This window comes from Melospiza melodia, chromosome 6 (assembly GCF_035770615.1).
Source record: "Melospiza melodia melodia isolate bMelMel2 chromosome 6, bMelMel2.pri, whole genome shotgun sequence".
Lineage (NCBI taxonomy): Eukaryota > Metazoa > Chordata > Aves > Passeriformes > Passerellidae > Melospiza > Melospiza melodia.
In genome coordinates this window covers 61,072,431-61,089,073 of record NC_086199.1, presented here as the reverse complement: position 1 = coordinate 61,089,073, position 16,643 = coordinate 61,072,431, and the positions used below count along the sequence as shown (strand labels likewise).

At 42.8% G+C, this 16,643-nt stretch overlaps 1 protein-coding gene across 2 annotated transcripts in view; it reads right to left on the bottom strand.

Moving 5' to 3' along the window:
- Nucleotides 1-12,287: 12,287 nt before the first annotated feature.
- Nucleotides 12,288-16,643, bottom strand: part of LOC134419438 (receptor-type tyrosine-protein phosphatase eta-like) — a 74,348-nt gene continuing 69,992 nt past the window's right edge. For both annotated transcript variants that reach the window (XM_063158620.1, XM_063158621.1), the window contains one exon: nucleotides 12,288-15,649. In XM_063158620.1, the coding sequence (XP_063014690.1) occupies nucleotides 15,491-15,649 (159 nt within the window). In that variant the 3' untranslated portion in view covers nucleotides 12,288-15,490. The remainder of the gene's footprint in view (nucleotides 15,650-16,643) is intronic.

Here is a 16,643-nt window from a genome sequence, read left to right as displayed (position 1 = left end):
CTATTTGAAGGACAACAAGCCAAAGATGCATCCCCCAGAGCTCTGGACTCTTTATTACACTAGAGGAGCTGGAAAAGAGGCTCCTCAGAATCCACACTATGATAAAATCAAGCAGCACAGAAGCACAGTCTGACTGAATTCAACAGCCTGGACTTTGCACTCTGATCTTGAAAAGTGAAGAGGGTCCCAGGGAGAGTTGGCTGGGTAACCACAATCACATCAATATGGCTACACTTTGCTACTACATTGCTACTTTATTTAGCAATCTTGTCATATTTATGCTTCTGTACACTTGTCTCACACCACTGCTGCCTAATGCTCATTGGTTTAGAGGCTGTAATGACATGTCCCTGTTACTTGCTGGTTGGCTGTCATGCTATCAGGGGTTTTAGCTGAGGTGTGCTAAATCAGCAGTTCTCACACCATGTTTGGCACCTGGCTTTGTCCTTGCACAGTGCTTATTCCTCTTTGTTGTATCCATTCAAGGACAGTATACAGTCTATCTTGTTCTGAGGACAGAACATTGTCTTCAAAGTAACTCTGTAATCTGCAGGCCAGGGTTACCCAATTCTTGTAAGAGTACAGCATGCCCTTGTTTTGCCAAGAATTCTTCTACAGAAAAGTTGCATGTGCAAGCATTCATGTTCTGGATTTTCCTTTGATGTAAATTGGAATTGACCCATGTCAATTCACACAGGCTTTTCTTCCAGCTGGGGCTCTTCTGCTATCTCTGTAAAACACAGGGCTCCATTTGGAGCCATGGTGTGCTGCCATATTGTCCATTCAAGGGCAGCACTGGGCAGGGAGCACACACCAACCTGAAGGCAAGTACATGCTGAGGGCTCCCTCAAACAGGGCCTTGGGTCTTGGAAAGAGGCTTGTCAAGCAGTAACTTCAGGAAACAGTGCCTTGGCTGCAGAGAGGCAGCCAAGCTGGACATACACTTCCTCAGAGCAGCTGGCTTAAGGGAACCATGGGACACTTGACAGCAGGTGAGGAGCCTCCTTACCTCTGGGAGCAGGAGAGCTCAAAGCCAGCAGCAGGCCAGGACCCACACCAGTGACACACAAAAGAGGGGGATGCCAAGCAGGTTCCCAGACCAGTCTGCCTCCAGGAACTTCTTCATTTTCACACAGCTGAAAAAAAAACATTCAGCCAGGCAGCTGTGCTGGTGTCCCATCCCACTGGCAAGCATTGGGTTGATTTAGGCTGGAAATTGTGCACATTGTGCTAAAAACCTGGTGAACACATACATTTTCTTCTCCTCTGTGTTTGGAGTGAGGTCAAACTGCACAGAGAAGTGCTGCTGCAGGGTTTGGTTATCACTCATCATAAACTTTAGTTCCAGGACTTAAATTCAGTAATGGAGAACATTTTCTAAGCTGCTTTCTGCACATATTTGAGGTGATTTGGGCTCTAATTAATTTGGAACAGGGCAGGGAGTTCAGAAATTTTCCTTTTCTCTCTCTGACATCCCTGTGTCCCACTTTAGTTTTAAAGTGGTAAGGCACATCTAGATTAAGGCACTAGGAGGGAGAAAGAAGAGAAAGAAAAGAAATCTAGCTGAATTAGAGATGGCTGACAGGGCATTTCATCAACCCAATTGTGTACTCAAAGCTTTTCAGAATCCATAACAAGAGTGGCCATGCAAATCAGTGAGTCATTGCAACAGCTGAAGGGGAAAAAACCCCTACACACACACACAAAAAAAAGAAAAAAAAAAAAAAAAAAAAAAAAGCAGAACTCTGCTTATCTGCTGAACCTGTTCAGTGAGGAGTTTCCATAGCATGCTTGTGCTTTGCCTAGCCATAGCCCATTTTTATTCTCTTTAGCCTTTCACATTTCTCCTTTGTGAACTAGGGTGTTCTTTCTGGGAAAGCTACAGCACTTTCTTACACTAGGACAGCCCAGCAGCATGCAGGAAGCCTATGACACTTCAAGGAACCAAAGTGTATATTTGTAGTAAGAGCTAAGGCTGTTAAATCTGCTTTGGGCTTCTCTATAATACAAGATCAAAAGCTGCTTCCCTCTTCCCCATCTCTTCCAGCACCTGGATGTGCAGCTGGCATGCACATGTCCCCAGTTAAGGGGGTTGGGCAGTCTTAACCTTTTAACAGCAGTATTCTGCTTTTCTGTATTTTATGGGCTCAGTATTTGCACAGTTCCTTAATAGTTATTTATTTTTTTAAATATATAGATGTCCTCAGTGTTAAAAGAGAATATATTGATTTTTGGGAGAAAACTGTTTTGCACTCAATCCTTCACATTTTGATCACAAAGGACAGCAGGACGCTGTGACTTTCTGTAGTTTCACCTTTTCTAGCAAGGAGTGATGAAAGGCCATATATATATGAAAACCAGTAAAATAATCAGAAGAACTCAGATTATTTTTGCACCCACCTCAAGTCTAAGCAGTCCCCGCTTGTCAGGACTCCAGAAACATGGAGAAATCCAAGTGCAATATGCACCAGAAAACAGGCATTGATCCTAGAGTACACTAAAGCAGCCTGCAAGAGAGTAAGAGGAAATTATTTCCCTGTGAATTGTCTACCCCTGTGAGAAGTGAGATACCCTCACTTGGAGCAGGCAGGTCAGCAGGCACAGTATCCTGCTTTGACGGGGAAGGCTGCTTCTGAGTGAACAGAATGTGGAAGGAGAGACAAGATCAAAGATTTGGTGTTGCAGTGCTCAGCTCTAGGTTGCTTCACACAGTCCTACTCCATGAGCAGCCTGTGATGAGCAAAAGGGATGAGACCAGCTCTGTCAAAGCTGGGGGGTTTGTGCGGCAGGTATGTGTAAAAAACAGCTTCAGTGTATGGTTGCTGTGATCTCTCATGACAGATACCTAACTTATTCATTAACACAGTAAAGGAGACCTTATGGGACTCACAGCTGAGGAAAGAAAAAAGAAGTCATGTTGCTCAGAGCTCTGATTCAGATGAAGCAACTCTGCAAGTCTAATAATGCAGCTTCTGGCCTTTGGTGTTATTTATGGGAAAAGTGAATTTGAACAGATCTGCTGGGTTTGTTCAATAAAAGGAAGGGACTGGGTTTTCATTTACACACACACACAACCCTCCTTAAATCAGTTTGACACTGCAGTAGAGTTGATGCCCTCTGCTTGGCAGCCTCATTACCATCTGTAACAAATGTAACATCTTATAAATAATTTATGTTGTAAGAGCAAATACAGTTTAGAAGAAAGAAAACATTTAGGAAATCTGGGATCAGAAAAGGCTAGAGTGAGTCAACATGGGCCTCTCAGTTGCCATGGAACTAAGAGCATTACCCTACCCGCCTTAGCTGCAGTCAAACAGCAGCCCAAGTGACCATGCAGGAAATATTGCATCAGATTACCAGAAAGGGAAGAAGAGCACTAAGCAGGGAGGGAGATCTCCCACGGAGGGAGTGTGCTGGACTGGGACCCAACAGGAGCCAAACTTGTTTTCCATCTCCGTTACTGATTTCTGTCCCACTCTAGGCTGACCCCTAACTGTGAGGGGGAGGAAATGCATATAAATAAATGAAAAATTTTAGCAAACATCTGTTCTGGCATCAATACCTTGTCACATCCCATTTTCTGCTTGTTGAAATGAACTTTACCCTGCTGCATTTGGACTAATTTATCATGCATTATGTATGTTCGTCTGTCTCAGAGTTTAATTATTCATTAATCCCTCCACCTTCACCTTCTTCCCCTTCCACATTCACAAGGACCAATGGGCACAATTCATCAACCCAAGCCCTCCATCACCACCAGCTCTCCAAGGTGTGACCCTGCAGCCTGGCCCAGCTGTGGACATTTCTGGCTCCTGCCAGAGCTCCCCACATCCATGTATGTGTCCACTGACCTGCCTCAGAGCTGGGGAGCACTGCCTGAGGCCTGGCTGCTGGTGCACAGAAATGGCATCTCCCCTGGGGCTCCTAACAACCTTCCTGCCCCTCAGGCAGGTGCTGTAGGCTGGGGACAGACCAGTGTAACCCCTAAAAATATGGGGTGGCCACCCAGGCGCGTACCAAAAGCCCCAAAGTGAGGTTGGAAAAAAATTCTCCTCGTCCCCCACAGTGGCGGGAACCCCGAGGAACCGCCTCAGGGCCCTGAGGGCCCTCTCGCCTGGGACGGGACTCATTGTTTCTCCCAGCACCATTTTCACTCCATTTCTGTCTGAAGAAGGCAAACCTATCTGCTGGGTTCCAGCTTGCACAAGGGCCGTGCCAGTCCTGTTCCCAGCAATGGTGGGAGTGGGGTAGCGTGGAAGTGGCCACATCGGACAAGGCCTGATGGCATCGGGGTCGCCAGGAGCAGATCCATGCCTGCTGTGGTGCCCAGTTGGGGCAGCAGAGGAGCAGCCACTGTGAGGAGAGGGGCCAGGGGCTGCCCTGTGCCTCCCCTGCCACACCACTGTGTGCTGCCTCTCCCTGAAACTGGAGCTTTCTCTGGGAAAAGGTTCTCCAGTGAGAGCACAACCCTCACCAGCAGCGAGGGACAGTGTGAGGAACAGCCCTGGCAGCAGCCTGGGGTGGACAAGAGGCGAGGCAGCATGAGGAACATTTATAAACCCATGGAAGGAGGAATTACTTACAGCACAGAAGCTTTTTCTGAGAGCCAGGATCTAAAAGATGTTTTCAGCTGCCAGTGCCATGGGAATCTTGGTTTGACTCAGGTGTGTTCTCAGCAGGATCTTGCATGGGACCCATGAAGCATAAGACATACACCTGATGCCAGCCAGGCCTTCCAAGCCAGCTCCTAGCATACAAATCCAGCCAAACTGAGAAAAAGTACAAAATTATTACTGGTTTCTGTACCTTAAGTGCCAGATACCATTGCTTGCATTTTATTTCAGCCCCCATTTCTAAACAGCCACAGTGCTGTCATCACTGCTGTCCTAGGCCAGTGCTCTCACCTGTGCTGTATTACTACTTCATTTAGCATAGAATGCCTCAGTCAACACCACTGCCTAATGCACCAAGTATAATGTGCTTTTTTTAACTTTTAAGGCTTCCCCTCCAGCTTGTATAACATTGCTCAGCTGATCTCTTAATTTCCTACATGCAAAAATCAAGCTCTTTGTTCTGAAACCACACAGCTTTCATCTGCTGCCAAAGGGGAATCCATCTGGGTGCCATAACTTCCACCCTTTGAAATGAGTCCTCCCCACACCCACTAGCAGACAGGAGGCCTGTGGCCACAATTCAGGATGCCTGCCTGATTTTGATTTACCAGGGAAGCAGGGAGGATTGGAGAGAGCAGGCATTCTCATCCTAGTCACAAATCCTTCTTCACAGATAAACCTCACAGGATGGGGGGATTTCCCCAAGTGTAGCAAGCTCCTAACTACCACTGTCCTTTCCATTGGCTGTGCTGTGCATTTAGTTAGGCAAAAAGATGGCATTTCATTTAACTGTAGGAGTTATTTTGGGTTTTTCCATCCCTCAGAGCACTATGGAATTTTGGTTTCCTCTGCTGTGGCTCTGCTTAGTACAGAGGGCCCGGGGCTGCTGCTGGAGACTGGCCCATGATGGAGATAAAGCCTTTAAAAGGCACAACTGTGAAACACTGCTCTGTCCACTGCAACTTCTTGGGCTGGCCCCTCTGCTGCTTTTGCATAGCAAGAACCACATCATAAAGCCAGACACATCCCATGGCAACTGATCAACCCCAAATGTCTCGTCCCCCACCCACAGCCCTTAGCCCTGGCAGGCCCCGCTTGTCTGGCCACCCTCACACCTGCTGCCTGCACCACAGACCCCACCTTCTCTTTCAGTTTCATTGTTGAGGCTATTTCTTGCTGTAATTAGTCAATTGATTCCCCCATATGCGAACACCGAGGCATCCTGAGACTGTCACTTCAAAGGGCTTTTGTCACCAATAATTGAAGCATCTCCACCCAAGCAGACTGTGCTTTTGATCAAGGATAAGCAGTTTGCTCCTGACTGTGGGCCAAGGAAAGCTATAATTTGATCACAGTGCTGGCAGATGTCCTAGTGAGCAGGGGAAACTCACTTTGTTATGCTTAGTAGCTCCTGCCTTTCAATCATGGGAAATCATAATTTGACTATTAGCATGTAAGAATTTTCCTTACACACCAGCAAAGTTAAAAGGCCACTGTCAGTTTGGAACATGATGCCTTTCCTATAGAGGCTTCACACTAATATCTCCCTGCTACTTGCCTTTCAGTTTCTGGTACAGTCACAAGTTATTGATATGTTAGATTTTTGCAATGGAAGTATTTATCTTCACAGAAATTTTTCACTTTTTCCTTTTCTGTTGTGTGAAACAAGAAGAAGCACCACAGCTTCACTTCTGCAAATATTTGCAGTTTACACCTGCAATGAAAAACACAGGTTTTTCCCACCACATCCTCTCAGCACAGCAAGAGTGTTTTCTGCTTCCCCCAGGCTTGGGAAAGCAATTCATCCCCACAACCCAGCTGCTAGCAAAGATATCAGTTCATTTTGCAAATTCTTTTTGGGGTATTTCAAACATGATTGTTTGTCTTTGTTAATGATACCAACACTGAATAACCTACAAAGCCCTCTGATTTTATTCCTACTCCACCCATTTAGTTGAAGGGAACTACTTCTTAGCCATTTGCAAAACTGCTTTCAAATGTCTCCTAAAAATTTTGTGTCTAAGAAGTATGAAAAATGGTAGACAATTGCAAATGCTGCTTATTAAAGTGACCATGGTCACCACACTGCTGTCTCATGCCTCAGCTGCTGGTTGTGTTTATCTCCCGCCTCTGGCCATATCATTGATTGCAAACTCTAATCAGGAAATGGTCCTTCCCTCCTTGGCAGCTGTGTCCTCAGCCCAAGAGGAAGCAGCCACCTGACTCCTCCAGAGCCATGCTGCCTTTTCCAAAATAAACTAAACAGCAAAGTCCTTGCAAGTTGAAATGTCTGCTGAGTGAAAGCTCAATCCCAAGAAAAACTGCAGCGTTGTGGCTTTTTCCGGGTGCAGAGAGCAGTCTCTGCAGACTGTGATGCTGCTGGTTGTGTTTTCCCAGAGATTCTGGCTCTACCTTCTAAAAGCATTTACAGCATATTGATCACTTCATGTAGCAAATTGCAACTACAACAATGTTTCATCTGGAACCAATTGACCATAGCTCATAGAATAATACATTCACGTACCTCTAATATCATTTAAAGCCAATGGAGCGAGCTTTAAGGCAATAACATTGTGCCTTTGTCAGGCTGACATATAAAATCTCATTGCAAAAGAATAATGTAACCAGAGGGAAAAAAAATTAAAAATAAGAAGTAAAAAGATATCTAATTTCTGTCTGTGCAATGGAAAGTGGATAACCTAAATATATGGCTCAGTGCAATGCTTCTCAGAAAAGAGCATATACTTTCTACAGCTCTTTAGAGTAAGGTCCTAACTCAAATCTATAAATCAGATAAGAGAATACTGAGTAAAAAATACATCTTGAAATAGGTCAACAAATAGAATACTAAAATCTACAAATAGGAGAGATGTTGGGGTTAGGGGAATTTGCCTTCAGTTATGATGCCATCTGCAGAAAGTTTAAAAGGGTATTACTGATTGACATCCAATACATTCAGATTCCCTGTTCTCTGTTCCATCATTTTCTGTGTGCTTAATATTGCTAAAAGAAAAAAAAAAAAAAAAAAAAAAAAAAAAGAAAGAAAAAAGGAAAAAAGGGGAAAAAAAGAAGAAAAAAGAAAAAGTAAGCTTGGTTTGCCAAGGCCCTGTGCAAACTGCCTGCTCTATGCCAACATTCCCTCTCTAGTCTGACTTGCAAGAATAGGGGAAGAGAGAGAAGGTCATGATTCACATGTGACAGGAACCAAAGCTTTCTTTGGATTTCTCAGTATTTCATTCCCTTTCACTAAAAAACACATTTTAAGAAACAAAAAAGGAATATTTTCCTCAATCCTGATTGAAACAGCCATGTTCATCTTTACCTTCAATTGCTTTTAAAAATAATGGTGAATAAATAGAACAAAGAAATTCTAAAGAAAGATTTTTTTCAGGTGGAACTGTTAAAATCTTTTTTAGTGGCATTTTTAAAAGGTAACACTTTCTAAAATGAAAAAAAAAAGCCCATTTTCAAAACACCAAGTGGCAACATCAAGTGCCTTAACAGAAATAACATGACTGGTACTAATGTGATGCCAGTGATTGGACACAAGAAAATATCTACTGCATCAAACATTATGAAATGTATTTTCTGGCATCTCAGTCACACTTTAGAAGATCTTCATGCAGGGGAAAACCAATTCAGCAGCTTTAGACTTGGCTTATAATTAAATTTCAATGAGTTGAAAGGTTTGACTGATGCACATTGGTCACATATTTTTCTCTGTATTTTGGTGAGTGGCCTCCGGAGCTCAGCTTTCATTCAGCACATGACAAGCAGGCCTGTCACCATCAGCACTGGGAGCATCACTCAGGCCAGGAGGCAGCACCTGAGAGCTGTTCAGCTCAGCCAAATCCTACTCAGAGCAGGTCTTCCACAGGACTGGTGCTGATACACAAGCATGGGAAGTTCTGATGTGAAATGTTATTTCTAGGTTTGATTTATTCCATGCTCAAAGGCTAAAGGATTTGTAAGCAGCTAGGCAGTTGCAGATATATCTTCCAGAAGATTTAGAGCTCTCTCACACACCTATCTCCATTATTGCCTTGTTTGTAAAAAATGGATCTATCACTAGAGCTTTGTATTGAAATCTCACCATATTTCAAACTGGAGACAGAGGAAGCCAAACTAACTCAGCAGATGTTGCCAGGTGCTTTAAAAGCTATATTTAAAATCTCCCCAAGGACCTGTGTAAAAATAAGGCAGGAAAAAGTCACGTTCAGTGTTACACACACACACACAAACAGATCCATTCAATGAAACAGCCTTTTAACTGTTATTTGTATCGAGTAGTACGAGCAAGCACGTCATTGTTGCTGTCTTTATTGATGTATCTGCACTGTGTTCAGCAATCCCATCAATCTGTTATTGCTGGGAACAGCTGTGGAGCAGACTGATAAGCTGGGAAATGAGCACACAGCTGGTAATGCTGAGTAACCAGCTCCTGGCTGGTACCAACCAGAGCCCTTATACCTTAGAATACACACGCTATCAGAAAACACCTAGGTATCAGCAACACTGAAGTGCAAGAGAACTTCCTGATGTAGCAAAGGATTATTTGACATTATTACGCTATTGCTGAGCTTAGGAGTTTCTGAAAAAAGGTCACTAATCAGGTGTACAGCACTCATTCATACCCCTGTGGAACATACATGGGCACAGTGGCCTGGGCTTAACAAGTGACCTGTGCCAGGGCAAGGAAGGGGAAACAGCACAAGGAGTGAAGGGAGGTAATCAGAATCTGGGAAGGAAGTGAAAAAGGAGCAGCCTGGCAGGGAAAGCTTTCCTTGGAAAGACCAGTGGTGTCATGTGCCATCTGGAGGCTTAAATCAGAAATGAACAGGATATATTTCCTTTCTGGAGCGACAACAATCACCTTTTAGGTTGATACATACCTCAATCAGAGCTGACACTAGACCATTATCAAAAAGCCTGTTTTCCTTCTGACAGCATATTCCCTACTCTGGAAGCACCACATCAAAAATCTGCTGGACAAAAAATTAAAACAAGTCTAGAAATCCCTTAGAGAGGACCCTTGCTTTCCTGTCCATTCTGCCCTGAGATGAAACAAGGGCAACAGCCTGGCACTGTGTGTGAAGAGCACTCTGTCCCTCACACACTGAGCACACAGCTCTTATGTGTCCCTAGAAATCCTGTCAGCATTATGAATATACCAGGAATGTCCATGAGACATCAGCACTACACTTGGAACATTTCTCCAAACAATCTGGCTTTTCCCTAATTACTTGGAAAGTTGGAGATAAAATGTGAATTCTAGTAACTCACTAGGGATCAAACTAGACACTTTTCTCAGCAAAAGGGGATAATTTGATAGCTTTGTTTCTGGCTGTCAGAAAATTATGTGTATTAATTTAAAATGTAATAAACCCAGGGAAAGCAACTTGAATGAATAAATGGGATTCTGTTAACAGGAACTAAGAAGAACAGGCCTGGATTCATAACATTTTTCTTCAGATTTAAGAAATAGCTTGAGAAGGGCTCCCAGCTTCTCCCCTCCATGAGATGTACTAACAGCTCCTTCCCTTCAGCCAAAAATGCTGGCAGGAAGCAGCTCCTCCTGGTGCTTCCAACTCAGGTTTTCTGCTTCATTTGCCTCCTCCTCCCTCACAGGCAGGAGGCTGGCACGGGCAAAGTCCAAGGGTAACAAACATGGAATGAAACACAAGATTGGAGAGCAGCACTGTTTGGTGCCAACATCAAAAACAGTTCAGCAAAGTGCTGAGAATGGAACAGTTTGCAGGCAGAGTTTTTTCAACACCACTAGGTGTTACATGAGGAGCTGAAAGGGACTCCCTGAAGCAGTGCCACAGCAAAGGAAGAAAGGAAGCACAATAACTTTTATGATGAGTACAGGAAGCAGAGAACACTCTACCTGCCCACCTCAGAAGCAAGTAAGCTGTTAATCTTTGCTTGCCCCTCATTCCAGCCCTTGACCGTAGTGATTGCATCTGCATTTTTAAATTAGTTTTTACCCAGAAGACCCAGGAGCTATTAGGATCTTGGCTTTTTCTTTTTGCTTCAGAATAGCACACTGTGCAAAGATTTCAGGTGGTTTTCCTTCCCAAGCCCCCATTTCTGACCTGCTTCCACAAAAGCAGCCACATGTTCATCTCATATCTGCTGCCTGATAACACCCAGGCAGGAAGGGCATGCAAGGGCAGCATCAATACATCCCATTTATCAAGCCAAGAACAGGACAGAAACATCACATCCTCTCCTCTCTGACCTCTATCTCTTTAATCTCCAAGGCAGTAAAACTAATATATGACAAGACCAGGTACAAAATGTGATTTTCAGATATTCAGGTTCAGCTCTAGCCACACAAACAGACTAAGGCTCCAAATGGTAGCCAGAACAGCTGGCTTTCCTGAAGTTGCAATAGCACAAAGGTAAGACCAGGATGACATGGCTGGCACATGATCCCCCTGAACAATGACAAGACAATCACACTTGGCTCTGCCCATCTCACCATGCAGTCGTCTCAGAAATCACAGCAGTTGCCACAAAGTATTGTAAAAGCAAGGCAATCCTGACAAAGGGGAGGAATGATGCATTTGACTCCACTGATCTTAGAAGGTTAATTAATTATTTTATTATACTATATTATTCTATGCTATATTACACTACATCTAAACTGAATCTGCACAAGCACTCTACTGACTGAACCGAATCTTGTGACTCAGACAACAGTCCTGACACACACATGTGGATTCAATTGGTCAATCAAAACACACACACCAGAATCCAATTACCAATTCCCCTCAGGTAAGCAATCTTCCATAATGCATTCCACTTGTGCACAACAAGAGGAGCAGCAATTGAGAAAAGAATTGTTTTTTCGTTCTCTGAGGTTCCTCGCTGTGATTGCCAGAAAATATCCTTGGGAAGTTGTGCCTTGCTTTTCTCTGTGAAGAGAAATGTGGCCACAATAGAGGATCACAAAATTTTAGTTTAGGGCTCTGTGAAGAGAAATGTGGCCACAATAGAGGATCACAAAATTTTAGTTTAGGGTAAGCACCCTGTGATGATCTGGAGAGCTGCTGAGTGCCAATATCACCCTCCAGGCATGTGATCCTCCTCAGGAGTGATTCAGATGACAGCCAGGAACAGCAACTAAGAATTTTGGGAGAAAGGCACTTAGCTGAGATAATTTTCTATGCATCTACAGGCAGGTGATCTTTAATCCAGCAGCCAGCTATAGCACCACAAAGATATTTCTGCATCCCCTTCTATCACCACCTCCAGACAATGCAATACCTTCAACAGATGAAACAGTCCTCACTCTTGTTTCTCTGGAAGCAATCAAGTCTTTGAAACACTGCTCCTCCCCAAGGCTATTTCAGCAAATGGGAATCTTTGATGGACCTGGGATGATGGTCCTGTTTCCTTACCTGGTATCAAGCTCTTCCTTTAGAGAAGATACCAACTGCCAGGACACATTAACATCAGACCCAGGGCCTTCCAGGGAAGTCTAAATGACAGATTATCACTGTCCCAGGAAGCTCCAGTGACTGCAGTACACAACTGACTCAAGTGCCACCCCAGAGAATGGGAGCCCACTTTCCATTTATAAAGCCCTTCTAAATGAAATGCGTATTTTAGCAAATTAATTTGATTCAAAACAGAATCCCAACAAAGGAAAAATAAGACCAAAAGTGCTCTAGGATGATGGTTTTTAATTGTTATTTTTATATTTTTAAGAACAAATCAAACCATTAAAAATATTACAGACATGTACTGAAATTTCCTGTACAACAAATATGAAAACAATAAAATTTGTACATCATTTCAAGATATTCAGCAATCACTTATTTGAAACACATCAACTTTTCCCTTCTTAAGCAGGCCCCACATGGGAAGAAAGAGTTAAACAGAAATGCAAGAGATGCAATTGTCACACAGCGGAGCTTTCAGTGGACAGCTTTAAATAAGCAACAATGGAAAGAAAACACCGACCAAAGAGATAGATCTCAGCAATTATAACACAGAGAACATCAAAGGGCAGGGAGAAAACATTTGCAGGAATTCAAGTTGTCTTGAGCAAGACACATCCACAAGGTAGTGGAGCATTACCTCTAGTACTTTTCCTGCAGAGACATCCTATAAGGAATGTCCTACTTACTCACACTGATACTACACCCAAACTTTATGTTTGCAACAGTTTAAGCCTTACCAACTTTTTCCACCCGTACACAAAATCAAGAGGTCAATTACTTCAACTTTCAGTCTCTTCTCACAATGTGTCAGTTTTGGAAAACACCTGCAAACAGTTCTTTAAAAATGGATACTCTTTAGATGATGGCACACGTGAGAATTTGACGCCTGCTTCCAACACCAAAACAATGGGTCAGATCCATCTGTTTTCTATAAGAGGATCTGGGCAGTGGTTAGGCACAAACACATACTGTCCTAGCTCATTTCCTGATGTTCTGCCGCAACAGAATAGAAACAACATGATCTAGCATGGAAGACTCAACTCCCTCTCCTCTAAGCTACACAAAACAAGGGCCTTCTGAAGCGAAAGAGCACTTGCCACCCTAAGGCAGCAAGTTCTTGGGAGACCTGGAATAACAAATACTGGCTCTGTGCCCTGCACAGATGTGCAGTAATTAAAAGAATAAGAGAGTTAAAGAAAATAACATGACTGTAAAGGGCAGACTTTCCTCCCTCCCAGTTCTTTTGGAATGGTTCTGTTTGGTGCAAGTGGTTTATCTTTGTCATCTGACAGCAGCTTAGGAAGAATGCAAATGAGAGATCCACTTTGTGGGCTGCCAGTTTGGATGGAGCCGGGCAGGATCAGCAACCTCAAGATGAGGGTTTTTTAAAGTGTTTCCAGAGAAAGAGGAACAAAACTATATTCAAGAACCCACAAGTGGCAGCTACAAAAAAAAAAAAAAACAACCAAAAACCAAACCAAACAAAAAAAAAACAAAAAAAAAAAAACCAAAAAAACAACAAAAAAACCCCCAACAAAACCAACAAAACATACAACAAAACCAAACCCCAAAACCTAACAACCAAAAGTGCACTGTGGTTTGTCCTCCAGTTTTGCTCACACAGCACACCACAGTTTTACACCAGGTTGTTAAAAATTCCTCAGGATATTTGTAAAGTTACAGTTGTGCACCAGGAATTCCTATGTTCTCCTTCAGCTGACATTGGATCCTGTGAGGTTGCCAGGTTCCACTGTAAAGCCACACATACTCCTAGCATCTGTAGCTTTTTCTGACAACTCTACTAAAACAAAGAAAAACCCCCAAAACAACGACAACAAAAAAGCAGCAGAATTCCAGGGACTCTGGTTATTAAACCTTCATAAGATTTTTTTCCCTGCTTTACAGCTATTCTATAGCATTATTCATAAACTTCATATTCATCTACAATGCAACCAGTGCAACGATCCAAAGACCAAAAAACACACCTTCTCCCCACCCCACGCTATCTAAGTCCTTCATTGGTAATGCCTTCCTAAGTCTAACAGTTATGTACCAGCAAAATAAATCCAATCTGATCCTTGACTTGTGAAATCAGCAAATGGGGGATTTCTGCTTGTTCCTTCAGTTTCTAAAAGGACCAGTCAAAACAAAAGCAGCAGTATATTGCAAATAATTACAAAATAATTACACTGGATCAGTGAGATGCAGGCAGGTAAGATGTGTCTCAGTTTTGAATGGCTAAAACAACCAAGAAATTTGTCTTTACAGCAGAATTTTGTGCAATGTCTTTTGGTAGAAACAGTAAAGCCAGTCGATCTGTTTGGGAGTGCTTGAACACTTGGAACCTTAGTTTCAGCATTTTCACAGATTTATATATTTGAGGAAAAACAGCAACAATGATAAAAAGACACCAACCTGAGAAAAACTCTATTAGAGTGAGCATTATTCAGTAAATCATATATTGCACCTTTAAATAAATCATTATAAATTGTATAAAAACAGGAATATCAGGCAGGAACAGGGAGGAGCTATTCTGTCCTTCATCCACACGCCCACGCACCCCCCGCACACACATTCACAGATTCACTTGCTCTGGTTTTATCTACACTTAAAGCTCAGAGTGACAGACCACACTCCTTTTCCTCTGGCAGAGGCACCAAAACGTTAAGGCAGGGGATATTTGTGGTGAAATGCAAAAACAAAGCTCACCTCCAAACTTCTGGAGAGTCCTGCCAACAGTGCAACTACAGTTAAGTTTGACATAAGCCTTATTTAAAAATCTGTGTTCTCATTAAGAGTTTCAGTATAAAAATAGAATCTCTGCTGTTTTTTTTTCTAGAATAGCAACTAGAAAAGGCACAATTTCCAAGTATGAATGTCCATTTGAAGGAGCCATTTGTACTCCTTTTTTAAATAAAAAGGAACACAGGAAAAAAAAAATAGATCACAGAGGCACATATCTATTAACTAAGTAACCAGATACAGTAGATAAAATATGTTCCTGAAACTTATAATTAAATATATTAAAACAACCCACCAGCGTGGTGTCTATAAATGAAATCATATAAAATTGTAATAAAAAGCTTGTGTTATTATTTTAATATTTAAACTCTAGTTCACTGTTCATACGGCAAATGCTATTTCACCTATCAGTACTGTTAAATTCCCAAGAAAAAACAAGATTCCTCTGTTAACTTTAAAAAGTTTTGCTTCGGTTTTGTTGTTTGGGTTTTTTTAACATGAGTCTACAGCTCCTGCCAGCATTGTGTTTTTCCTCCTGTAGATCACACCTTTGAATGCAGATAGAACTGGAGAAGCCAGACATGAGACACTGCACACAATCCCAGAAAACACGAGTCGGACACCTCCCTCTCCAATGGGCAGGTAACATGTCCTGGATGGAGGCACTGGGTTCCTTCTGGACTATGCATGGTAGCCATTGGCTTTCCCAAAAGCTGGTCCTGGTGGGAAGTTTTCATAGATTGCCATTGCTGTCACATTTTGGTAGATAAGGTCTGTTTTCCTCTCCCTTTGGGATTTAATGATATCCATGACACACTGGTTTAGGAAGACGTACTGGTCCTGGGAGAAAGAGAGAGAGAAATACATTTCTAAAAAATACCTGATTTTGGAAATAATTCTGCTTCTGAACATAGGTTTGGGCACTGCACTGAGTGTTATCACAGTGCTTCTTTTAGAACGTGTAGGTAGTGTAGGCACACACCGTTTGTGGTAATTGGGAATGGGGCTGCGGTAGAGCCTCATCCCCAACGGGCTACACCTGTGAAAAGCAGGTGACCAGTGTTGAAGGTGACGAGCCATGGAGTGTCCAGGTGCACTGACCAACCACCAAAGGGAACAGAGGGCACACAGGTGCAATGCATGAACATGAGAGGTATAAAAGGTTGGGCTAAAGAACAAGAAGGGCAGATCCTTGCAGCCTTCTGAGTGACGCATTGCTCTGTATGGGTTGAAGCTTTCTGAAACTGTATGGTGACACTGTGTATTGTGGCCATCTTGACTGGAACATATGCTGTGACATATAGTTTATAGAAAATAGAGCTGGAAAGGACCTCATGATGTAATTTGGTCAACTCTCCCCAGTAAACAAAACTAGGATCAAGTTTTGTTATCTAGAGCTAGGATCTGTCTTGCCTAACGCTATCCTAAAAGACCTTCATGATGGAGATCTTACAGCCTTTTCCAAATCACCTTGAGTTAGTCCATACACCTTCCTGGATCAAAGTGGCAATGTCTGTAGGAATACTTGTATTCCTGCAGAACACAAAAGCAAAGATGCACACTGAAGACCACTTGACTCCAGATATTTCTGGCTCACAACTAAAGGATAAACCCCCTATGGGTAAAAGTAGTTTGCAAAAATTCTGCTTCAGGATTTGATTCCTTCCAGCTGCGAATGCCAGTCCTACAAACTACTCTGTAAAGACACTGCTTGGATGTACTATGGTCCCTGGCTGCAACTCCTTTTGTGGAGAAGAGATGGGGCAAGAAGGAGGGAAGTTAAGTGAAGAGCAGTTTTAACTCCTTAATATCTTATTGTCCTGTAACTCAGAGC